This window comes from Asparagus officinalis, chromosome 3 (assembly GCF_001876935.1).
Source record: "Asparagus officinalis chromosome 3, Aspof.V1, whole genome shotgun sequence".
NCBI classification, from domain to species: Eukaryota; Viridiplantae; Streptophyta; class Magnoliopsida; order Asparagales; family Asparagaceae; genus Asparagus; species Asparagus officinalis.
This window is the reverse complement of record NC_033796.1, coordinates 80,697,999-80,724,831: the sequence shown is the minus strand read 5'-3', so window position 1 is coordinate 80,724,831 and position 26,833 is coordinate 80,697,999. Positions and strand designations below refer to the sequence as shown.

General features: G+C 36.2%; 1 protein-coding gene across 1 annotated transcript in view; it reads right to left on the bottom strand.

Moving 5' to 3' along the window:
• LOC109835337 overlaps positions 1-2,236 on the bottom strand; it is a gene marked incomplete at its 3' end in the record, with an annotated part of 43,946 nt that extends 41,710 nt beyond the window's left edge. Inside the window, exons 1-4 of the mRNA XM_020403314.1 lie at positions 2,096-2,236; positions 1,780-1,997; positions 629-703; positions 381-496 (exon numbers count right to left, since the gene is read on the bottom strand). Of these exons, the coding sequence (XP_020258903.1) occupies positions 381-496; positions 629-703; positions 1,780-1,914 (326 nt within the window). The remainder of the gene's footprint in view (positions 1-380; positions 497-628; positions 704-1,779; positions 1,998-2,095) is intronic.

Sequence of the window (26,833 nt, the reverse complement as noted above, 5' to 3'; positions counted from 1 at the left end):
CTTTTTAACTTCCTGTGAACTTATTCACACATTTCATATTTATTATGCCAGAGAGAATGACTGCTGTGGGGATATATGCATACAACCATATCAGCAAGCCCTGCACAATATCTAACATAGTTCCTCAGTTAAACATATAAATGTCAATGGTGTAGGGGCAAGTGAAATTTAATAGGCTTTAAGAAGCATCATAACATATACCAAACATTGACTTAATTTAAACACTTTACCTGATTTAGAAACAAAACAGAAGAAGTAAAGTTGTTGAGTTTCTACTAAACCAAAAGATCCCAACCCTTAAGAACATGATTAAGAATCTAAAAGAAAACATATCTATCATAGCCATATACTTAACAAAACAGCAAAAATTCGAAACTTACATCTGCTCCTTACAAATACATAACAATTTACTGTATATTGCAGTAATAATTTTGATGAAGTTGACATTCTCCATGCGCAGTTCTTTGAAACTCCTTTGTTCTAGAAACTTTGCAATCTAAATCAAGAAACCAAAGCAATTTAAGTTTTATCAGCACAACTTTGCAATACTTCAAGAAACAGAAGTAGTAGCAAGTTTTATTATTTTGAAAAGAAAGTTCCACATGTAAAAATAAATCTTTTCCACTACCTTTGGGATCCGATGTGGATTTTTTGCAGCATATTCACAAAGCTTGTTGATTTTTCTTTCATTTGGAGAACCATCCTGCATAAAGAATATGAGTGTGTTCAAGCAAAATGAAAACAGATGAAGTAATTTGTATTCTGTTGTGAGCTCATGTAGTCATGCATAACTCAACAATAGTGCTGCCGCATTAATCTTGTGGTTGTTCTTTTCGTGTTGGTAGTTACTTTCTTATTATAATGTAAATTTTGAACAACAATCCATCTCTTTTTGTGTAAACCCATAATCATACGACATATGGCAGTTTTCCAACTGCATAATTAATGTTTCTTGTGTTTCTAGAAAATCTTGTCAAGTAGGTAAAAATAAGATCAATGAAAGAGGAAAGTCTAGCAGTTTTTCAGTTCTAAATGCATGAGGAATAAAAGAGATGCAACAAATACAATTTTGAAAAGATAATGTAACGTCTCAAACATATACTTGTACATATGGATATATTTGCAAATAGATATACATATAAATTTGTCGACTAATCAGCTTGCCAAAGGCGTCAGTAAGCTTCTTTGCCCTCTATCGTTTCCTTGTATCGAAAACAGTTCAACCAAAACCATCCTCCTCTCTCCACGATCCCACATTCGAGACAAACAAAACACATTTGTGATATCATTTAAACCCCGCATCTCCTTCCCCTTCTAAGATCCCCTTACCACTAACTAAAGCCACCTCATATCCTACTCCAAGGCAAACAAGCAATACGAGGCACAGTTTGCAGCGAGAAAAGTACGAAGACCTGCAAATATTCACCGCTTTTCACAATGTCCCTCGAGCAACCAAAAGAAGCTATATCAAGAGCTGGCCCTTTCCAGTCACAACAAATATGAAGTCACAAGATTAAATGGTAACTAACACACTACATAATAAAAGGGGTTACACTACATGTAAGAACAAACCAATTAAATTATTGAAATTCCTGGCATGAAAAGATAATAAGTTGGAAATTTAACATTCAAGCAAGGATTTTGGCTCAAAAATCAGTTCAATGTCAGTAATAAATGCGTTGCAAACAGCGCAAAGAGAAAGCAACCAACCAATACAAGGATGAAACCACTAACAAGTGGTAAAATGAGGAAAAAAAGAAATGGCTTGAAAATACTTACAAGGGTTCGGGGGAAAATCTCAGCCAAGAGCTTCTTGTATCTTTTAACGGGTCTCCGAGAACTCGGCCTCAGCGCAGGGCAACAAACACACATATTGCCACAAGCGGGTAAAATCTTTCTTGAAATGAAACCCATTTCTCACGAAAAAGAAAAAAAAACTCGAACAATAATTCAAGAGAAACCCACCAAAAAATCCAACCTCAAATCATTTCCCCAACCTGCAGAACAGCGAAATGAGAGAGACCCATTAGAGGACATCCAGTGAAAAAAGCTTGCAACTTTGAGATCAAGTGGGAAAACCATTAGGCGTACTCACATAGCAGAGAGTGAAGAAGCTGAAGGAGAGTGGAAATTTTGGGGGAGAAAAGAGGGTCCCATTCGATTTGGGTAAGGGTGAAGCGAGAGACCCACGTGAAAAAAGTCTCATTTTTTCCTCGTTGTGACATGATTTTGTCAGTGCCATCTTTTGTCTTTCTCTCCTCCTTTTTCCTTTTTCCTTCGTTATTAATATTATTTTTTGGACAATCGAGTAACAAGCTTCAACGAATTTTCTATTATCTAGCTGAAAACTGTCTCATTCATCACAAATTCACTCTCTAGTCTCTGGTGATCTCCAATTAGTAGTTCGTTATCGGGTTTGATACCCGTTCCCACTCAATAATCCCCTGCATGAGATTGTAAACTCTAAAATATTTTATAATTTATGATATTGATATGAAATATTGATTTTTTTTAAAAGACAGGTAGGATAACCTAACCAGTCAAATCCTCAACAACACTCTGTCTCAAAAACAAAGGGACAGAAACAGATCAAAAACAATAGGACAAAACAGTCAACCGACTTAGCTAGGGAATAAGCAACACCATTACCAGTGCGCTTTACATAAGAAACTTTGGAGCAGCCAGTAATAGTTAGACCAGCGCGGACTTCATCTGTAATAGGAGCCAATGAAACAAAAGGAGAATGAGAGTCCACCAAGGAGACAACATTTAGAGAGTCCATTTCCACCATTGAAATCCTCTAGTTCATACGCCAAACAAAGTGAATGCCTTCCAGGATAGCCAACAGCTCAGCATGATCCACAGACATAGGACCCATGATCCTCATAGAGTAGCAATCAATCACATGTCTATGGTGATCCCGAATAACACCTCCCAAACCAATAATATCTCATTCCAAAGGAACAGCAGCATCTGTGTTGAGCTTCAGCAAACCAGGAGCATGGAGATACCAAATAGAAGGTCATTTGAAAAGGGTGAGACAATGTCACGGGAGAGACTTCTAACTCTATCCCCTTCCTCCATAAAACAGAGAATCCGAGTCACAAAGACCGAGGCCTCTCTAACACCACCACCATGAGAGATATAAATCACATGGTTGTGAAAGCCAAAACCAGAGAGTCCACAGGGCTAACAAAAGTGAGATGGAAAAGGAAATCATCACAAGACGTGCCTTGAAAACCATTAATCACTTCCCAAAGATCTAAGGACTCCCACACTAAACCAGCAAAGGAGCAGACGGTGAAGATATGAGGGGCAGTCTCAAAGGCAGCAGAGCAAAGGTGGCAACTAGGGGGCACAGAGATCCCCATGCGAGATAAACCAGCTGAGGTGGGGAGAGCATCATAGAACAGACGCCAAAGGAACACTCTAATCTTCGATGGGATCTCTGCATGCCAGATCAAGGACCACCACTTCGTTACCCTAGAATCCGAGGTGGAAGCAGTATCAGGCTAGTGTGGCGAAGAAGTCGGTATCTACTCTTGACTGTGTAGCACCCCTTCTCCTCATAATGCCAAATGAGTCTGTCAGGGACAGGAGAAGGCGATAGTGAGATAAATGGAATGTCCTCCCAAACTACCTACTAAAAAGAGGTAGCAATCAGCTCATGATTCCAAGTACTCAAAGCAGAGATCAGCTCAGTCACCCTTCTAGAAGGATCGATCGGAGAAGTGATTGACCTGAAAGAAAAGGGCATTGGGATCCATGGGTCAACACTGATAGAGACACTCTAGCCATCATCTATCCTCTATCTCAGATCTTGAGCCAGGAGCTCTCTCCCCAGATAATGCTCCGTAATAAATAAGAGCAGCCAGGGTCGACACCAGCTGAAAGGAAGTCTGAGTCCCTAAAATACTTCCCCTTCAAAGTCCTACTAGCCAGAGAAGAAGGGTCCTGAATAATTCTTCATGCTTGCTTAGCCACCAATGCCTGATTAAATATCTGTAGATCTCTAAAGCCTAGACCAACCTCTGACTTTGCACGACACACATTCTACCACCTAACCCTGTGAATCTTTCTCTCATCAAAAGTTGATCCCCACCAGAATCTCATAATGATAGACTTAATCTCCCTGCATAAAAAAATTAGAATACGAAAGATACTCATCACATAGCATGGGATCGCCTGCAAAACAGCTTTCACCATAACCTCTTGCCCCCCAGCTGAGAAAAGAGCCCTCCTCCAAGCTTGGACTCTTTTCCAAACTAAGTCTCTGATTGAAGCAAAAGTCTGACGACGACGTCTTCCAACCATCGAAGGGAGGCCTAAGTACCGATCATGTGACCGGGCCCTATCAAGCCCCAAGATAGAGAAAATAGAGGCCCTAGTATCCTCATCTACACAGGGGCTAAAGATGATGACAGACTTCTGAAAGTTAACTTTCTGACCGGTTGCAGCCTCATATAATAGCAGAGTACTCTGGAAAATCTATGCAGTGGCCTGGGAAGCCTGAATAAAAACTAAAGAGTCATCTGCAAAAAATAAGGGAGAAATCCTTGGCCCCGACCGGGAACAAGATAACCCTCTGATGCACCTATTCTCCTCCTGTCTAATGATCAGTGCCGAGAGAGCTTCCGTGCAGAGAAGAAATAAATATAGAGATAGTGGGCATCCTTGTCGCAGACTACGAGTAGGAGTGACCTGACCCACAATCTGCCCATTGAGGCAGAAAGAGAGTGAGGAAGTAGAGATACAGTCCAAGATGAGATTCCTCCAATGATCTGGAAATCCCATGACCTGAAGGGCCTTGTCAATAAATCCTCATTCTACTCTATCATATGCCTTACTCATATCTAATTTTAGTGTCATATGGTCAGACTGACCCCGTCCCCTTTTTTGCAATGTGTGGAGAAGTTCAAAAGCAACAATGACATTGTCTTGAATTAATCTCCCTGAGACAAAGGCACTCTGAAAAAGCATCCGATCAATCCGCCAAGAATTCGCTTCAGCCTATTAGCAATGGTTTTCGTGACAATATTGTAGACCACATTACATAGACCAATGAGTCTAAAATCTACCACAATCTCAGGTGAATTTTTTTTGGGGATGAGAACCACATTGGTTTTATTCCAAGACCTGAAAGACGAGCCCCTATTTAGAATCTTCAAACATGCAACCGAAATATCTGGGCCAATAACATACCACTAAGACTGAAAAAAGGATGCATGGAATCCATCTGGGTCGGGTGCCTTAGAAGGGCCCATAGATCGAAGAGCACCCCTTACTTCATCACCTGTAAAAGGCTCAGAAATGATCCGGAGGTCATCCATTGAAAGCTTAAAAGAGATAACACCACCCACCTCAACCAAAACCTCCTTTGAAGGAGTGGAAGAAGAAAATAGTTATGAGAAATACTCCTCAATAAGCATTGCAAATTCCCACCTGATCCTCCACCTCAACCAAGTGCCACTAGGATGACGTAGACGGCTAATGAAGTTCTTTCTCCTCCTAGTGGAATGTTTAATATGGAATAATTTGGTGTTACGGTCCCCGTCTCGGAGCCAATCAACCCTAACTCGTTGTCGCCAGAATCTCTCTTCCTTATACTCAAGAACCTCCCTCTCCTTCTCAAGTCTTCAGATCTCAGCCATACTATCCCTCACATCATGAGAATAGTAGAGAGACTAGAGCTTTCGCTGAATAAATGATAATATGTGCCTCCATCTACCAAAACACTCTTTACTTCAACTACTGAGATTTGTAGCACAAGACCCTAGCTTCTAACAAACTGATTCACATAGACCCTGTTGTGTGGAGATCCTAGGCTAAACCCTGCTAATAACATCACTCAAATCATCATCTTTGAGCCAGAAGGCTTCAAAGCAGAAGGGACGACCATGCCTAACTAGAAGGGGGTGATGAGCAGCAAAATATAACATAATAGGACGATGGTCAGAAACAGAGAAATCCAAGTGGTGTACCTCAGTAATAGGAAGTATGTCACGTCAGCCAGAGTCAACTATCATCCTGTCTAATATGAGATGTACCGGTCTAACGATTATTCCAAGTGAAGGTGTGCCCGTAATACCCCAAATCAAGTAGCTCACAATGCAGCAGAACATTCTGGAAATCTAACATTCTCGAAACATGCGCCTGTCTACCACCCAACTTCTCCCTTGGGCTCGTGATGTAAAGTCACCTCCATATAACCATGGCTCAAAGGAAAGACCCCTCAACCATCTCAAAAAATTTTAGGACTGGTATCGTAAGTGTTTCTGAGGATGGCCATAAAACCCGGTGAATCGCCAGTTCATTCCCTCTGAGTCAACAACTGATGCATCAATGCGCTCCGGAGAAAAAGAATGAATAGTCATGACGGGGCATAAATGATGTCCAAAGGTTGCAAGTATACAACCAATCAAGTTATAGTATAAAAAGTTATCAATCCCACGATGAAGGTGTTTATAGGAGAAAATTTAAATCGATTCTTATGTTTTGTGTGTGACAATTAGGAGTGATGGATGTGATTGTGGAGAGATAGAGAGAGTGAGAGTGATTGTGTGTAAAAAATGTGATTAAGAGTGGATATAATAAAGAATAAATGTAATCAACAAGAAAAGAAGGAAATAAAATCAATAAACAAATAAGAGAAAAATCAAAAATTAAAGAAAAAATTAAGAAAGTAAGAGATGGATGATTCAATTAAAGATATGAAGAATCTTGAATTGAATCCACTAGCTAATCTCACTTATAAAATATGAACCATTTTCTTTTTATCACATTCTACTTTAGATTTATTAAGTATAGATTATCAAACCACTCAAGGAAAGTATAACATATCAAATTATCATCTAAGTAAAATTATTACTCATGAAAAGAATAACAACTAAATAGTAATTCTAGAATTCCTTCTACCAATTAGTTCTTTAGTTGAATATCCTAAGCATTAACATTTTAAGCATAAGAGAATCATTACAAATTATAAAGGAAATTAGGCTAGTTTCATACAATTTCTAGATGTTGATTATTCAGTTGGTTCCCTGGATTGAAAATGTTAAGATCACCAGTTACATTCCCAAAGGACAGTTTCATTTGACCAGTTCTACAGTTGATAAGAGCATTAGAAGTGGCTAAGAATGATTATCCTAAGATGACAAGTATATGTCCTTTAGGATTGAAAACATGTTGTGTTTCCAAGACTATAAAATCCACTGGAAAAAATAAAATCCTCAACCTTAATCAGAACATCATCTATCTCACCCATGGGGACCTTGACAGATCTATCAGGTAACTGTAAGGTGCATCGGGTTGGTTTCAGTTCACCTACACCTAGTTGCTGGTAGACTGAATAAGGAAGCAAATTGACACTGACCCCCAAGTCTAAAAGCGCCTTATTAATATGAGTATTACCAATGATACATAAAATAATAGGAGAACTTGGATCTTTACATTTCAAAGGTATTGGCTTAGAGAGCATATCACTGATATTAGCAGCCAAAAGACTTTCTTTGGAACATTTATTCTTCTCTTCTTAGTGCACAGTTCTTTAAAAAATTTAGCATAAGATGGGATTTGTTCAATTACATCTAAGAGAGGAATGTGACCTTAACCTGTTTGAAAGTTTTTAGGATCTTCTTCTCCCGAGGGGAGTGTTTCCTAGGCCTGAGTCTATTTGGGAAGGGAGTAACTGGTCTAAACCTATCAAAAGTAGGCTCAGGTTCAGGTTCAGGTTCTTGATCATCTGCGAGAGATGATTGTTGAATAGAGTCATCAGAAGGAGAAAGAATTTGTTCCGGATCAAGAGCTTGACTTAGAGGTGTTCTCACTTGATTATCGACCTGTTTCGCTGACCGTAGTGAATAAATTACATTCACTTGAGCTTCATAGGATGAACTAGATCTTGTATTCTTAGGGTTGACCACGGGTTGACTCGGAAATTTTCCTTTCTCTCTTTCACTCACGGCACTAGCTAGTTAACTAAGTTGGGTTTCTAATCTAGCTATAGCTTGAGTGTTGGAGTTGAGTATTTGTCAGGTTGATTGCATGAAGGAGTTCAAAGTACTGGATATTTGAGTCAACATATTCGTGGTTTGTGTAGAGGTCTTAATTATGATTTCCAAACACTTTTCCAGGACGTTGAGACTTTTATCATGGTTTGAGTTGGGAGGAGTGTGAGTTACAGCTTGATGATGAGAAGACTGATTTTGATATAGTAGATTGGGTTGTTGAAAGTTCGGTTGAGAACTGAAAGGAACTGTATTTCCCCTAGGAAATTGTTGGTTTGAAGTGGGAATAAAATTTTGATTTCCGGAGAGATTTCCTTGATTCCATGCAAAATTAGGGTGATTTCTTCAACTTGGGTTGTAGATTGGAGAAAATGGATCATTCGCAGGATGCTAGAATGCAGCGTTAACCTATACTAGTGGTTGATTGTTTTCCAAGAGAGGGTATTCTTCTGAAACATAGGATGATGAAAGACAGTTGTGACAACCTGAGGTAGAAACTTGATTCATTTGAGCTGGGGCTCTTTCTTTGATTTCTAGGGCTTCTAACATGCACATAATTATAGCCATCTTAGCTTCAGATGCTATGTTCAATTCTAAGGAAAGACAATTGTACTTGGATTGGGGATCTAATGCAACTATATCATCATAGTGTTCCCACTGCATGGTTTTCTCAGATAGACTCTCTAAAAAATTATAAGTTTCGTCGGTATTTTTCTTCATGAAATCCCCTTGACACATTGACTCTAAGGAAGTTTTTGAAGAATAATCTAATCCTTCATAGATGATTTGGCATAATCGCCATTTCTCGAGACCATGGTGAGGATATTGGATAAGATGGTCCTTGAATCGGTCAAAATACTTCCAGAAAGGTTCTCCCGTGATAATTTTAAAATTTTGAATGTTGTTTCTAAGCTTAACCGTTTTATGAATTGGAAAAATTTTCTTAAGAAACACAGTGAAAAATTCATCCCAAGTTGAGATGGAATTTGTAGGTAAGCTATACAGCCCTTTTTTTACCTTGTCCTTGAGAGCAAATGGAATGAATCTGAGTTTGATTGCATCTTCAGATAATTCTCTAATTTTGATCATAAGACATACTTCCTCAAATTCTAAGATAAAAATATATGCGTCTTTAGTTTCATTTCTAAGAAATTTTGGAAGCATGTTTATGTAGTGTGATCGAAGCTCAAAATTTATTTCATTTCCTTCAGGGAGCTTAAAGCATGAAGGGATTGCATTTCTTGTGGGGTAACACAAGTCTTGAAGAACCGGTGGACTATTGTAGGCCATTTCTTGAATTTATTCAAAACGAATTAAACGATTTGTGTTGTCCCTAATCCACGTTCACATACACCAAAATAATTTCTTTTTATAATTTTTTTAGAAAAATAAAAGTTAATTTTTTTAAAGATTATGAGAAGAAAAGGAGAAAAAGGAGAAAGTAAAACAAAAAAAAGGAATCACTTTTCAATCACTCTAAACTTTAGGGTTAACCCTAACTCAGCTAGACCAGCTCCTAACCAAAATCTCCTTAAGTGAAAAGATTAAAGTTTTACTCAGTCAGTTAGCCAGGTAAGAATAGTACTAGAGGGAAATCAAAGATCAATTAAGTACCTCGTTCCTTGAGGAGCGCTTTACACAACCCCTAAACCTTACCTTAGACACCAACTAATCTAAGAAAATTTGAACCAGTTCACTTAGGGATTCCTTATTCCTTAATGAGCTCGAGTCTTTAGGGGCCAACATCTAATGAATTTTAAGAGGCTTAGATTTATGTAGTGAGGAATTAATGATTTGTGGGCTAAGAAAATGGTGATAAAATCTTTCATCTTATCTTGATTAGGGCGTTTTGCCCTTAAGAATATTTTCAAGTGTGTGCCAATCAAGATGCTCAAATTACTTTGGTAAATTCCTACTATTATATGCAATGCCACCCTAGGAATTGAAAGTGACTAAAAAGATGGTAAAAAGAAAATCTTTTTTTATTATGGTCAACAATCAAACAAAAGTGAGAAGGGAAATATTGTCTGAATTATTATCTTGTTAGTAATTATTCAAGTGGAGGGTGAATTTTATTATGGTCGACGAAAATAAATTTTTTAAGTCCTATTTGTCTCTAATTGTGAAGACTAACTAGAGGGTGAAATTAAAAATACTAGATAGAAGACTTACCTAGAGCAAATCTTTAAACCCTCGATCTCCAATTCTTGATCTTCAAGCTCCAAGTGGTTCCTTCACAAGAAAACACACAAGTTAAAGAACCAAAATAATTAAAATCCTACTAAAACACCTTCCCCGACAACGAGGCTAAAAACTTGACGGGGCATAAATGATATCCAAAGGTTGCAAGTATACAACTAATCAAGTTATAGTATAAAAAGTTATCGATCCCATGAGGAAAGTGTTTGTAGGAGAAAATTTAAATCGATTCTTATGTTTTGTGTGTGACAATTAGGAGTGATGGATGTGATTGTGGAGAGATAGAGAGAGTGAGAGTGATTGTGTGTAAAAAATATGATTAATAGTGGATCTGATAAAGAATAAATGTAATCAACAAGAAAAGAAGGAACTAAAATCAAGAAACAGATAAGAGAAAAATCAAGAATTAAAGAAAAAAAATAAGAAAGTAAGAGATGGATGATTCAATTAAAGATATGAGAAATCTAGAATTGAATCCACTAGCTAATCTCACTTATAAAATATGAACCATTCTCTTTTTATCACATTCTACTTTAGATTTATTAAGTATAGATTATCAAACCACTCAAGGAAAGTATAACCTATCAAATTATCATCTAAGTAAAATCATTACTCATGAAAAGAATAACAACTAAATAGTAATTCTAGAATTCCTTCTACCAATTAGTTTTTTAGTTGAATATCCTAAGCATGAACATTTTAAGTATAAGAGAATGATTACAAATTATAAAAGAAATTAGGCTAGTTTCATACAATTTCTAGAGTTCCTACAAGAATTAATTCCATATCTAAAGAAAAGGCAATTTCCTATAGGGTTCTAGCCTCAAGGTGAATCAAAGAAAATGAAAAATAAACAAACGTAAAAACTAATCCTGAGAGGGTTCTAGCCTCAAGCGAACAGTGCAAGAAAATAAAATCTAATCTACAAAATAAATTACAAGAACTAAACTACAAAATAAATTGTAAGAATTAAATATGAGAAAATAAAGATATAAAAGTAAATCTACTCTATAAGTATGAAAATAAATCTAAGGCAAGAGAGTTCTAGCTTCTTGGCTATTTAACAAGAAAATAAAGCAAAAAGATAAAAAAAATATTAACAAAGAGAAAATTTACATCCCAAGAGGGTTCTAGCCTCAAGGCGGAAGCAAACCTCCATCTTGATCTTCATCTTCATCTCCATCTTCATCTTCGTCATCAAATAAAGAGAAGAAAATAAAAATACGAAGAGGTGAAAGAAAAATATGAAGAGGATAAATTTTTTTATTAATTGTAACAAAAGTTATAAATTTGGAAGGTCTTCTCAATTAAGAGTAACTCTCCTCTCCAAATAGAGTTATAAATTTTTTACACCCTCAACCCCTCATTCTCTACCCTTATTTATAGCCTACAGCAATGAATGAGAGCCCTTGGATTAGACTTGAGCCCCAAGCCACTCAAAATCAGCCATTAATCTTGCTACAGGAAAACTGCATCGATGCAGGCATCGATGCTAGTATTGATGCTAGCATTGATGCCCCCATCGATGCCCCTATCGATGCCCCCATCGATGCCCCTATCGATGCCCATTGTATCAAATTCTGACTTCACAAATGGCTTCGTCTCGTCGAGATAGACGATTTTTATATATTATATGTTAAATTCTGCCTTCCGGATTAGGAGATATTATCGTTTCTTTACGACCAATCATTTTGAATATGATTTCTTTTCATATTGGATTTTTTATTTTCTTCGACTTCTATAGGCTACTCGGCTTGATTCTGAGCTTCAATAAAAGGTTACAAAATGAGAATGTTAGGAACTTTTGGGCTTTTACTTATTATTTCTTAATTAACCTAAAATTTAACATAAAAACAATTATTAGTGGTATACATATTCATGTAAAATAGATAATAAGGGTATAAAATTATAAGAAAATGTGATTATCAAGTCACATCCATTTCCTCGCCCCATAGTAACATGAGTCCACCACTGCTACCTCTAATATCCACCACAAAGTAATTCTGGAAACCCAACTGAGATCTCATTATCTGTGCCCACCTACTAAAAAGTCTAGTCTCTGAAAGAAAGACTAGACTTAGGGAATGAGTCTGCATCAATCTGTGGAAAGCAGTCAACATTTTAGGGTTCTCCAGTCCTTGAATGTTCTAACAAAAGCAACTCATGGCTCCTAGCGCCCCTGGCCACCAGGGTGCGCCTTAATAAGAGTAGAATTTGGACTGGAAATATTAACATTTTTAAATAAGTTAGGAAGTAACAAAGTTTCAAAGTGGATGTGAAATATAGGTACTAGTGTGCGCCCCGTGCGAAGCACGACCTTCCCTTGTTTATCGCTACAGTAATTTCAATTTTTAATTGCTACATGAATATGTTTTTAATGCTACGGTGATATTTTAAAAATACTACAATATCTCACCTCTGCTACAGTAATATATTTTAAACTACTACATAATTTTTTTTGATAACTCTACGGTATCCTGCATATGCTATAGTAATATTTTATTAAAAATACTAACTGTAGCATGAATAAGGATTCTTGGGTCCTCCCATTATTATAGAGAAATAGATAAGTGGAGGAATGTATAGAGATTGCTTAAATTAAAATATGTATTATATAATTAACTACACGTCTTGATAATCACATTTTTATTACAATTTTATGCCCCGATATCTATTTTACATGAATAAATATACTAGTAATAATTGTTTTTATCTTAATTTGCAGGTTAATAAAAAAATAATGAATAAAAACCCAAAAGGCTCTAACTTCATCATTTTGTAACATTTTATTGAAGCTCAGGGTCAAACTAAGAAGTTTATAGAAGTCGGAGAAAATAAAAATTCAATATGAAAAGAAATCATATTCAAGATGGTTGGCCGTAAAGAAATAACGATATCTCCCAATCCAGAAGGCGGAATTTAACATATAATATATAAAAATCTCTTATCTTGATGAGACGAAGCCATCTGTGAAGTCAGTTTTTTGATATAAGTATCGATACTAGTATCAATACCGGTATCGATATCGATATCGGTATAGATACCAAATGTGCAGTTACGATTTAAAGGCTGAAATTGATTAACTTGGAAAGCAAGTTTGATCCAAGGGCTTTCATTCATTGTTGTTGGCTATAAATAAGGATAGAAAATAAGGGGTTAGAATGTGAAATATTTTATAGAAACTCATTTTGGAGAGGAGGGTTACTCTTAATTGAGAAGACCTTCCAAATTATAACTTTTTGTTACAATTAATAAAAAATATTTTTACATCTTTATATTTTCTTTTCTTCTCTTTATTTAATTTTGTAAGCGTCGGAATGCCTGGCGTGTATAGTTTGTAAAAAAAATTCAAAGTGGTGCTAGTATCCATCAGAGAGATAATAATATTTGAGTAGGCTAATCTCTTCTTGACCAAGCCGTAACACCAATCTCAAGAAGAGTAGAGCAATCTCTAAATATTTACTCCGATACATATTAGTATCACTTTGTTTGTAAAAAAAAAATATTTAGGAGGTGCATGCTTCCAGAAATTTATTTCTTTCTGTTAATTACTCTTGTTGAAAGAAACCCCTGATTAGTAGAAAACAAAGAATTAAATAGAAATCAAGAATCAAATATAGAGAGATATCAATTGTATTATTTCTAATGTATTACAAAATTGAAGAGAAAGAAGATGGGATCTTGGATCTCCAGACAATGGTCTGGAGCCCTCCTCCCTTTCAAAAATAAAAAAATACAGAGGACCTTGTCGTTGTTGTTTTAAATTCTAAGTCTCTCTTTCTTTTTAATCTCTCCGTCTTTTCTTTCTCTTTTCTGTTGTTTCTTTTTTTTATCCTCCCCCTCGAAGGTCTCAATTTATAGGAAAGACCAAGGGGAAGTTATCGCCAGGTGTTTAAAATGGATTGGTGGGGGGGTTATTGTAACTTCCTCATCAAAACTTCCTTATCAAGATTGTTGCGTTCGTTTATCATAACGAATATTTTCTTTGCTTTTTTATTTTTTAAATGGCTATCTGCTTATCTTTTATGTTTCTAACATAAGTGTAATGGAGAGCCCGTATCCCTTCAAGTTGAAATAAGGTTCATATGAAGGTGGGTATCCTTGAGTTAGATTTTATAGTTAAGCCTTATGATCACATGACTTTCAAATTTACACGAGGTGTTGTCATCCTCAACTTAGTTACCATTTATGTGAGGTACTACACCTCACATTGATTTTGATTTGTATGAGGTACTACCCCTCATATCTATTCCTTTATACAAAAGGGAGAACCAGAGAGTCACTGTTCATGCTAAAGTAAATGCTACAGTAAATTTACTGTAGTATTATTATTGTAGCAGATAATTAATTAAAAAAATACTGTAGCACATGGATATACTATAGCATTTAAAAGGTACTGTAGCAGAGCGGGATACTGTAGCATTCCCAGAAAAGTCAAAGCAGGAGATGTTAAAAAGGCGGGATTACTGTAGCAAAAAAAAAAAAAAAAAAAAAAAGGGCTAAAAAAAAAAAAAAAAAAAAAAAAAAAGGGCTTTGCACGGACAACAGACTAGTTAAGTTTTATTGATCAAATTTGATAATTACAAGGGGAAGACGTGCATCTCTGAATTAATTAACAGGGAAGGCTTACCTTCATTGGTTTAGATTTCTATGAAGTATTATCCCTTATTAATTAATATGAAAGATCAACCTTCATTATTTTAGATTTATGAGGTACTATCCTTCATATTGATTTTATTGACAAAGCTTGTTGAGCTCATCAGCTTTGACAATTACGAGGGGAAGGTGTGCCCCTCTGAATTAATTAATATGAAAGCTCAGCATTCATTGGTTTAGGTTTATATGAGGTATTATCCCTCATATTGAATTATATTAATAAGGCTTGTTGAGCTCATCAACTTTGACAACTACAAAGCAATGGCATGCCCCTCTGAATTAATTAATATGGAGGGCTTGCCTTAATTGGTTTAGATTTATATGAGGTAATATCCCTCATATTAGTTTTATTGTTTATGAGGTACTATCATCCTCACAATAAGTTTTATTTATAGGGCTTGCTGATACATAATTTTTTTTTGTGTGTCTACAAATTATTAAGATGAAGGTAGGATGAAGATGAAGATTAAGATGAAGGTTTGCTACCACCTTGAGGCTAGAACCCTCTTGGGATGCAAATTTTCTCTTTATTAATAAATGTATGTTTTGTTTTCTTTTCTTATTTAAATAGCCAAGAGGCTAGAACCCTCTTGCCTTAGATTTATTTTCATTCTTATAAAGTAGATTAACTTTGATGTCTTTACTTTCTTACTTTAAATTTTTGCATTTATTTCTTGCAATTTATTTTGTAAATTAGATTTTATGTTCTTGCACTATTCATCTTGAGGCTAGAACCCTCTCGGGATTAGTTTTTAAAATTTTGTTTATTTTTTTAATTCACCTTGAGGCTAGAACCCTAGGTAATTGCCTTTTTTTATTTAAGATGTGAAACTAATACTTGTGGGAACTCTAGAAATTGCATGAAACTAGCTAGTGGATTCAATTCTAGATTCTTCATATCTCTAATTGAATCCTCCATCTTTTACTTTATTTATTTTCCTCTTTATTCTTGATTTTTCTCTCATGTGTTTCTTGATTTTATTTCCTTCATATTTCTTTCTTCCATTTTGTTAGTTTTGTTTACATTTACACTTTATCACATCCATTCTTTATCTCTCCACTCTTATTCTTGTTTTGTTTTTATTTACATACAATCACTCTCACTCTCTCTATCTCTCCACAATCACATTCATCACTCCTAATTGTCACACACATAACATAAGAACCGATCTTGATTTCCTCCTGCAAACACCTTCCTCATAGGATCAATAACTTTTTATACTATAACTTGATTGGTTGTGCACTTGCAACTCTGGAGGTATATATTTATGCCCCCATCATGTCTAAATAAATGTATACATATGTGTAAGGAGTGTCCAAAAAATATTGGGTGTGGGTACTGGTATAGGAAGTGATGGATACGGCTGTGGCTTCATGATAGAAGTACACAACTAATACGAGATACAACATATTTTTAAACCAAATGTCTAAACTGTTATATTTTATTCCTAAGTCTATATTTTATTGTAACATCGTTAATTGTTGTATGTATACAATGTATTATCCAACCAAATATTTAAATTGTTATTTTTAAGCAAACCCACTTATAATGTATTATCAAGCAAGAGATGGGTTTTCTGCCTATAAACCAAATACTTTATCCCCATTTATTTTTAAGCAGAGCACTTACAAAAAAATGTTTGCTACCTATAAATCCAAACTTTATCCCCTATTTATTTTTAAACTAATCTACTTCCAAAATTACCTGTAAAACACAAATACTCATCTGAATTAATATTAGGTCCAATATGTATTTCAATAGGTTGGTATATGGTGTAAGCTACAATTGCAACTTGCTATATTGTTTGTTTTGAGTAGTTAGATATAGAGGCCAATTTTAAAACAAATGTTTAAACCATTATTTGTTTGACATTTTCACAATAATGTCACGACAACGCGCAGATCAATTTTGCTCTTGCATATACTAATGGGACTTTCACTGTAGCTATGAACAATAGTTATAGTCAAAGTTACTTTTAACTTTAGTACATAGAGTAATGATACTATTATGTTTTTCCTTTTTACCCAAAAAATATAAACTTTTTCCAAAAAAGAATAATAAATATAAGCTTTATAATTCATGTTCTCTTTAAGTAACCAACCCTTTTAGGAAGAAAATCTTTCTTTCACATTTCAATTTAATTTCTATTTTTTCATGTTATATTTTGTATAAGATAAACTAGTCCTGTTAACAAGAAAAATGTTTATGGAAAATTAAATCTCTTTAAAACTACTTTTTCAAATTTCAAATATTTTTCCTAACACTTAACTACTATCTTAAACAAAATTCCCTGAAACTTTTTCCTTAACACCCATGCTGAGCAAAGTTCGACTTGATAAAAAAACCAATTGAACGGCCTGTTTTTGATAGTTTAATGCAATTTTATTGCCACTAATTTCGAGTCAAGTTGATAAAGGTTCAACCTGCATGAACCGAACCGACTGAATATCCTTATGAGTAGCTGGAGTAATGATTTTTCTCACATTATCCCCATGGGTCCACACATGCATGCGACTGGTTTCACTTCCCAAATTAGAGTGTGCATCCCATCAAAACTGTCTCATGCGAGTATTGTTGTAAATAGCGGCCGATAGCAATGCTATAGCGATACAAATATCAATAGCGGAGCCTACCGTTATGATTACATTGATTGTAGTGAACAATAGTGCTTGTGAATAGTTTTCGCACGCCAAAGCACTCGAAAACATGAAATAACGGTAAATAGTGGTCATTTATCTTTACATGAAGACTTCAGTTTTGTATTAAGTTCCAAATAGTTAATTCAATTATGTTGCTGCTAATCAATGTTTTTCTATTGTTGAGAATTTTTCTTTTAGAGACTTAAAAGTTGAAACAATAGGGCAAATAATGTTCTTTTTTATAAATAGGTATAATTTTTTATTTTGTACAATTCTTTTGTTAATATTAGGTAATAGTTACATGTCTATTTCATGCTTAGAATCTCTATAAATCATAAAATATATATTTGCAGAATTTTTAGAATTATCTTTAACTATTATATTTTTTGAATTTATATATATATTTAAATTAGACCGCTATTTGACTTTGTGATTTTTCCTGCTATTTTGCGGCTATCGCCCCCAAATAGCCATAGTAATGCATCACTGCTTACAAAGCTATTCGTTATCAGTAACCTTGCATGTCAAGCAAAAAGTTCTTGCCTTTTGATGGAAGAAGTAGGGGTCCAAAATTGAGTTGGGGATTTTAATCTCCCTACCTACTATGGTCTCCTGAGCAATTAGCAGTGCCCCCAGCTCTAAAGTCCACTCCTTCCTCATACTACAAGTGAAAGGGATAATGTAAAGATTACCATTAAAGCAGCTCAATCAATAAGATAGAAAAAACCACAATCAACAAGAAGAACATTGAGATTTAATGTGGTTCAATTGATCAACTTTGACCTACATCCATGGGGTAGCAATATGAGAAATTTACTATGTATAAGAGAGAACTACAAGAGGAACAACTCAACTCTTGTCTCTCAATCTCTCAACCTCACATACATAATCAACTCTCATATTCTCTTCAAAGCCCTCTCCTTACAATCTTTTAGACGAACAAAGACAGTAAAATCCTCTCCTAATATTATAATATTGTAATATTTTGCACAAACAAAGACTTAAAAACCCTCGTCAATGTTGTAATCTTTTGCACAAACAAAGACTACAAAACCCTCACATCTTGCACAATATTCTTGAATTCAGTTTATGCCATTTGTTGACCTAGATTACAAGAATAGCGACTCTCTCCTTTTTCCTTGATTATCTTCCAATAATAGAAGATTATATATAGAGAAAACAAAACCCTATCTCTAGCCTAACTTTCTAATTAGAATAGGATTCAAACTCCATATTATAATAAGACACAATCTCCTAATCATGGCAGACCTCTAGTCCTATCTAACTCTTATAAAGTTATATAAAGAATCAAAGATATAATTCCAACAATCTCCATCTTGGATTTGATTCCAAACCATGTTGAAGATATAACATTACCATCTTGAAACTTTGCCTCTCCTGCTATCATCTTCTATTCCTTTTGCACTTCAACCGTAGTGCCCACACTCCTAACCAAAACACTCGCACTTCAACATGGATGCCTCGGAGCTCTCTATGTCACTTGCCTTGCCATGGCACCTCCATCTCTCTTATGCGCACCAAGAGATCTTCGCTACCTACTTCATAAGCCAATCAACCATGCTTCTCCTCTTAAACTAAACTTGCATAGTAGCCTTCGCTCTTGATGTCCTCATATTCAATATGTATCACTCATCTTTGAACTATATCGACGAACCTATTCTACTCCATTAATTGAGCCAGTTGCCTTAATCTCATCCATCGCTTAGGTGGAGCTTGCAAGCAGACATGACTGAGTGATATACATGGAGATGGAGATGGTGGCATTGGACTTGAAGGAGAATGAGTGCTCATGTTCTGTCAAGGCTACACACCAATCAACTCCTATTCCTGTGATGACTCTGAATAATTTCATGCTGATAACTCTATTGCTAGAGTCACGTCTGATTCTCTACGCTAGTCTCATCCATTGCATACTCATTCGCCTAATCTACCATCAGATCTGCCTCACCACTATCATCAGACCTGTCTGCATCTTCTAACTAATCCAAATATAATCTAAAAAAACAAACCTTTCCATCGGTTTCAAAGCACTCCGAAACCTAGAAATCAACTCCTAGATTGCCAAAATACACCTCCGATTCATCGCTCTACACACCATCTACCTCAATTGTTAGATTTGATTTAGAACAAATCACACCAAACACCAAACACCAAACACAAGAACACCCCCGAAACACCTGACCCATCATGATCTAATTCAAAGACTTCTGATTACTAGTTGCTCTCATGGGACCCGAGTGTAGAAATCATGTGATTTTTTTCTCTCTCCACAAACATGTGCTTCTCTACTCACGTGTGCAGCCCCTGCTTCTATCTCCTCCTTGTGGGGATTCATGCGAACAGCTAGGAATCAAAAAAAGAACCCTAGGGCACACCACCATTACAAACCCGCTTGCCACAACACATGTAGCAATTTCTTCCTGCGACCAGTTGCAGTCGCCGCTTGTGGCCTACTAAGCTAGTCGCCTCATTGTCAGTCGATGATAACCCTCCCACTGGCTATCATTGGCCCTCCCTTTTCTTCTTCTTCTTCTTCTTCTTCTTCTTCTTCTTCTTCTTCTTCTTCTTCTTCTTCTTCTTCTTCATCTTGATTTTGTAGCGCCGGTCTTTGGTTGCACACGATGTCTGTTTTACAAGATTACTCCGAATCCATCACCATTTCTCTAATACCACTTATTGGATGTTATTAGGTTTTTTTGCATTGCAATTAGCTCAGATTACAATAAAAAATACAAGTAAAACTAAGAAAATTTTATATTTCCTGAGATTTGTGTGCCGATGGAGTGTCGATCTTGTACTTTGTTGACAATCCAACTAAAACGATGGGTCTCTTGCTGTTGATCTTTAATTTTGCTACTTGGAAGATTGTTCTATCTTCTCTTAGAACCAAACTTAGAAGGAAATCAAACATGTGTCGTCTGATGATCTAATTTCCGTTCCTTTTTAATGAGCAATCTCTTCCTCCTTTTATAAGGTAAACAAGAGAGTTAATTACCTCGAATTACGGATTAAGTGGCCATCAAGATAGGAGAGAGTGGGGGAGCGGTTATTCCTTTGAAAATAGCTCTAAACTCATTAAATGGTGAAGTTCACTAGTTCAACAAAGCTTGCTGAAAACATTTGGGCAAGGCTTGCTTGGACGTGGGTGAGCCTTCTCCAGAATTATGGATGACATGGCCCACGTGGGTAGCTATGAGCAAGATTCACTAATTGATTGGTTGGTGAACTATGCTGGCGAAGATAATTAGTTAGCGAACTTCATGTGTGAGTTTGAATTTAGCACATAATTCAACTCGTGACTTGGCCATCTCAATGACGCCGTTTGACTCAGTCTAAATTCTAAATTGGAAGTTGATCCACTCTTGAATTAGTCAGGTCAGGTCGAGATGAGCTGTGTGGCGGACCTCACAACAACTTATTGTAGGCTTTTTAGTTTAAGCTTATTTGAAGCATTTAGCTTAGGGGTATTTATTTCTAGAATCCAAGTTGAACATTGCCCTAGATGAAATATATTATAATCATCTACAGGACCCTCCCCAAAGTTCTCAAGATCCTACATTTGACTTGTAGCAGGGATTAAAATACTTTGGGTAATAGCTAGAAGTGTACTGTTGAACATAGCTAAGTCATCTTGTTTGGGTTAAAAATTATCTTCAATCTACTTGGTTGCTAGAGATGTACTATTGTACATGGATTCCTTTGCGATAGGCTTGTGTTGAAGGCTCAATGGTGCTTATACTCGTTCAATTCTATGTTTGGAATGAAGTTTGCCTACTTTATTATTTGGTCGAAGTTGAAAAATCAGTGAAGTTCAGTTGATTCTGGGTATCGCTGAGATTCGCCTTACTCTTATGGAAGAAGTTCATGAATTACTGACATTCGCTAACTAGCAATGGTTGTCAGGATTACACCCTTGGATTTGCACCGTGATCTATAGCTGAGATCTCTTGATTAAAGATTTACGAGATCTGCTATAGATTTGATCGAGTTTTAGGCTAAGATTTAGCTTCTCTGTAGCCTCTTCGTTCGGTCCAATCAAATCTTAAAAGATGTGATTTTCTAAAAAAAATCTATTTGGACAAGGCTATAAATAGCACTATTTCCCCTTCCAAATCCTTCATCTTCATCCTCATCTCCTCCATGTTTTAGCCTCTATTACTTAGATCAGAGATGCTTCTTAATAGAGGAGCTGAAATAAGACAGCTCCAATAGGAGTTTGCTCAGATGAGGGGCAACCAAGCAGATGAACTCCGTGTAGACGGTCAAAATGTATTTTTACTAAGGATCCAAGAAGTGAACGCCCATGGGCTAAACACTTCGAATGGGTCCAAAGTCAAGCCCACAACAAGCTGCAACAAAGGTCACATAATGATTGAAGTGAACCTCACCAAGCAACTCATATCGACTCAACTAGACCAAGTTAGACACAAGTCGACCCCCACAACATACTTCAGATCAAGTCAAAAGCCATCATCAGTCGGTCGAGCCTAGAGTCAAATTCTGAGCTAAATTTAAACTCTTAGGCGAAGTTCACCAACTAATGAACTTCGCCCACATGGACCAAGTCATCCACCTCTGAAGAAGGCACACCCACGTTTGCAGCGGCTTTCGCTGGTGTCTTTAGTGAACTTCACTAAGTCCGCGAAGTTCACCCAAATAGCCATTTCAGAGCTATTTTCAAGGGATAACCGCTCGCTACTAACTCCTACTTTAATAGCCACTTAATCCACAATTAAGGGGACCATTAACTCTTTCTTTTAGCCTATAAAAGGAGAGGAGAGAGACACGCATAGACACACGCACGGAGAGAGACACGCACGTGCAGAGGCATATGAGGGGCATTGCTAAGAGAAGACTGAGCTAGCTTCCAAGCAATCTAATCCTTATCAACAGAAAAAGACCCATCGTTTTAGTCGGTGAGTCAACGGAGTACAAGATCGACGCTCCACCGACACATAGAAAAGAACCCTAGGAAAAAAATTTACTTTGTTTCATTAAATTTCTTTTGATTGTAATCTGTGTCAATTACAATACAAAAGAATCCCAAAAAAAGATGGTGATTCTGTTAGGAACATCCTTCTCCTTCGATGAGAAGATTGTGTCGCACGCTGATACTAAGACCCTTGAATCTTTTGCTGAAATGTTGGTCATTAAATTTGATCAAGTGAAGTTCAAGGAATCAATTTCCAAGAACAAAGTCTTTGTGATGATAACTATACATAGTTGTCACAAAATTTACCGCAGTGCGAATCTCGGGTCTAAAACGACTCCGCGTGTGAAAAGGTCACGTTCACCGAAGATAGTTTGGGCTTTGCTGGAAGCCAAACGAACTTCGCCAAGAACAAAGGGATTTCGACTCTCACCTCGAGTGAAGATTAAGATATTATCATATCTGATCTCAGGCTTCAGTTCTTAACTCCTTTAGGAGTTTGATTTAAAGTGTCTCGAGAAGTTCACTATGCTTTCCCGATAGAAGCAAAGAGCGGGGGTTATTCCTCATCCAAAATTCCTCAAAGGAATAACATCATCGTTCATGATTCCCTTGGACAAACTTCTGGCCAACATCACCGTAATTGACGTTCACATTCCAAGGCCAAAACCAGTGAAGTTGGTACCAATGCTGACCCGAGAGAATTCATAACTCTGAAGAAAGCTCACGAGTGTCAGCATTGTGCTGCCCTCAGAGAAGTGATCTATGTAGTTCAAAAGAGTTGCCAATACAGAGAAACAGTCTTCAACCATCTTAGTCATGTTCTTGAGCTTTCAAAAGTTTGGACTAAATGACAACAACGATGCACTCAAAGAAGCAAAATGTAATTGTTCACCGTCAACATGACAAATGTCGCTTCTAGAGACGACGGGTGAAGTACAAATAGCTTGCCTGATCCAGTATACTCTCCTTGTTAGACCCTAGAGGAGGGGGGGGGGGGGATTAGGGTCTTATGCTAATCTAATCCGATTTAAATGCCAATTAAAATTAATTAACGAGTTATCCTAACAAGTATAAAATACCACAAGATATATGAGCTAGAATAAGCAATATGAACAACAAAATATATCCTAACAAAGAGATATAGGCAATGTATGTGCAAGGATATAAACTAACACAAGGGTAAACAATATGAACTAGATAGTGAATGATATAAATAATGAGCTATAGACAATGGCGATAAGAAATATAAACATAAGATTAAGTGCGCTAAAGCAAACTCAAACACACGATATGATCACGGAGTTCGGACCTTCCGTCCTACGTCTCCGCTCCCCACTCCCGGGGAGAAATCCACTATCACAACCGGGTTTTCTACGCTCACTCGAATAACGTTTACACCTCACAGTGTCGGTTTTTAACGCTCACCGAACAACGTTCACTCCTCACACTCGGTTTTCTAGTTCACCGAAAACTTCACAACACACTCGGTTTTCTAGCTCACCGAAAACCTTACACCACTCACAATATAACAAATATAAATTTGTTCTCTATAATAGATGAGAACTCAATTAAGCATAACTCAATGTTACAATCTCTCACAACCCTATTATACTATGTATGCAATTACAATAAGCTCAAGTGGGTAAGAGTAAAATCAAATCTAAACTCAATATAAAACTAGCTTTAATAGAAATGATAATCAACAAATAATTATAAATAAAAGCTAGAGTTGAGTTTAGGAAAACTTCTCTAGATGACAAGAGAGAGAGATGGATTGAATGCCCAAAATACAATTGATAATCTCCTCAAGCTCTTGTAAAACTTTTTTCATAAACCAAACCCTTAAACAAGCTTAAAACAAGCTTAAACTCTTTTTAAAACTCTTTAAACATTCTCTTGTTATTTTTGAGTGTTGAAGGATGATGGGTATTTATAAGAACTCAAGACAACAGCCCAAAGTCAAAGAAAAGCCCAAAAAACGATGGAAATCCCCAAAAAATCGGAACCAGGAAAATATAGCCATTATGCTACAGTAACTTTCGCGGTCGACTGTAGCGGTCGACCGTGGGTACTGTAGCAGTCTGGCAGATCTGATTTTTCTGCATCTCTGGTTTTGTAAAATCAATTAAAAATAGTAAATCAACTACAAAAATTATTAAATTTTGAAGAAAGGTTCTAAACATGTAGATGAACATGTTAGAGAAAGAAGTTCTGAAAAATCACTTCCCAGTTGAGAGAAATAAATGTTTGAATACAGATAAACAGTTTCTAAAAAACTGCTGAAAACTCGGTTTTGTAAATTCAATTAAAAATAACAAAACAACTCCAAAATTAGTAAAACTTTGGGAAATGTTTGTATATATGATAGTAAATATGTGAACGAAGAAATTTTTCAAATCTCATTTCCCAATTGTGAAAACGTATCTGTTTTGTAAAAATATGCACGAACACATGCACGTACATGAACAAAAAACTTGATTTTCCAAAAACGAGTTCAAACAACTTGGAAACACTTTAGAATGGATTTGTAGACATTATACGAGATATGAAAATAGTGTGAACAAGTCTTCAATCTATAAACACAATATTTTCTAAATACAATAGAATATGAAACAAATAAAAGTGTATATGAAGATATATATTGTTTCATATCTACATAACTAAACCAAAACAACTTAACCATATGAAAACAAACATGTATATATATAAATATGTATTTGTTTCATATTTAAACTAGAAAATCAAAACTTGTATTTATATATATGACTATATATATATAAAACCAAATACGTGTATGTGTGTATATGATTGAGCTTAAAGTATTGAACACACATAATATAAATCTAAACTAATATACCCAAGCAATCTTGATCTTCAATAAGCTTGACTTGGTACACTTACGGATGAAGCTTGAACTTGGATCTTGAACTTGAATTGCATTACTTCAACCACTATATCCGCCATCCTTTATTTGATATGATCATTATGGCGCAATCCATCCAACCTCCAACTACGTTGTTTGTCTATAATAAATAAGAAAACACAAATACTAGACAAACAACATTAGTGGTAAATTGTTTGTTAAACATCATCAAAATAAGAAGGCTAACACTCTTGGCATTAGATCCATTCTACTAGAAGTTGATGGAGTATATTGCAACACCATGCTAAGGAGAAGAGCAGCTATTCCTTTTGACTACTCCTCCATCCTAATGCCAACATCACAGTCTTCATTCTAGATGAATCAACCCACTTCCAGTAGAGCCAACTCCGCCATGGCATCGAATCCAACCCCTAATTCAAGTCAAGAATGACAATGGGCGATAGACATGGCAGATCGAGAAGATATTCTGACTCAAATGGCAATTCAGAATAAAGATTCAGACGAACGAATCGAACGACTGGAAGAGATGGTTAAGCAACTTCTATTAGCCTCTCATCCTCAGGCAAGTTCTTTGAAAGGAAAAAGGTCATTTGGCAAAAACCCTCTTAAAGACAATCAAGAGCATCAAGATGATATGAACTCTGAACATGCTAGGTCAGAAACTTCGCTATCTTTAAACTAAATAACGAAGCCAAAGCTTTGGAAGACATTCAGAAGTAGCTCAATTTTCTTTTTCAACGAGCAGAGCTCAAGAAGGTTCGAATTACCCACCTTATCCCATCGAATGGGACATGGTCCCTCCCCGATGAAGTTCAAGCCATTAACGATTCACGCGTTCGATGGCAAAGGTTCCCCAAACCAGTATATTTTCTATTTCCACCAGGAAACTAAAAATGTAGTGGGTAACGATGTTATTAAGGCACGTCTTTTCATTAGCACCCTTTAGGGGGTAGCCTTTGATTGGCTCTAAAATTTGCCAGAGGGTTCAATTAGATCCTGGGCAAATTTAGAATTAAAGTTCCTCTCTCAATACCACGAGGAACAATCTGATGTCATCATGGCCAAACTCCTTTCCAAGAAACAAAATGGGAATGAGACAATCTGGGAATACATTAAAAGATATTGCAACTTGACATTGTGATGTCGAGAAATGCCTTTACCAATGCTACTTCAAACTTGTCGGCACAACTTAGTGGAAAGAATTGAAGCTTACATGGTCGTTGTCACTGCTCACACCTGGAAAGATTTGATGGAGTAAGCTGAGATAGCCGAGAAGTCATCAGAGCATTTCAAGAAATTTGAACCTCATACCAACTTCAAAGGCAACAAAGGCAAACAAGGGTAGACATCACAACAGAAAGCCAAAGAGCTTTCATGGTTAGGTTCCAGAATCCCAATAACAACCAACAAAGAGAACCGAGGAACAACTTTCAACGCAATTACTTGCTCAAAGATGAGTATACGATCGTTATCTTCCATGTCCTTAATAAAGGG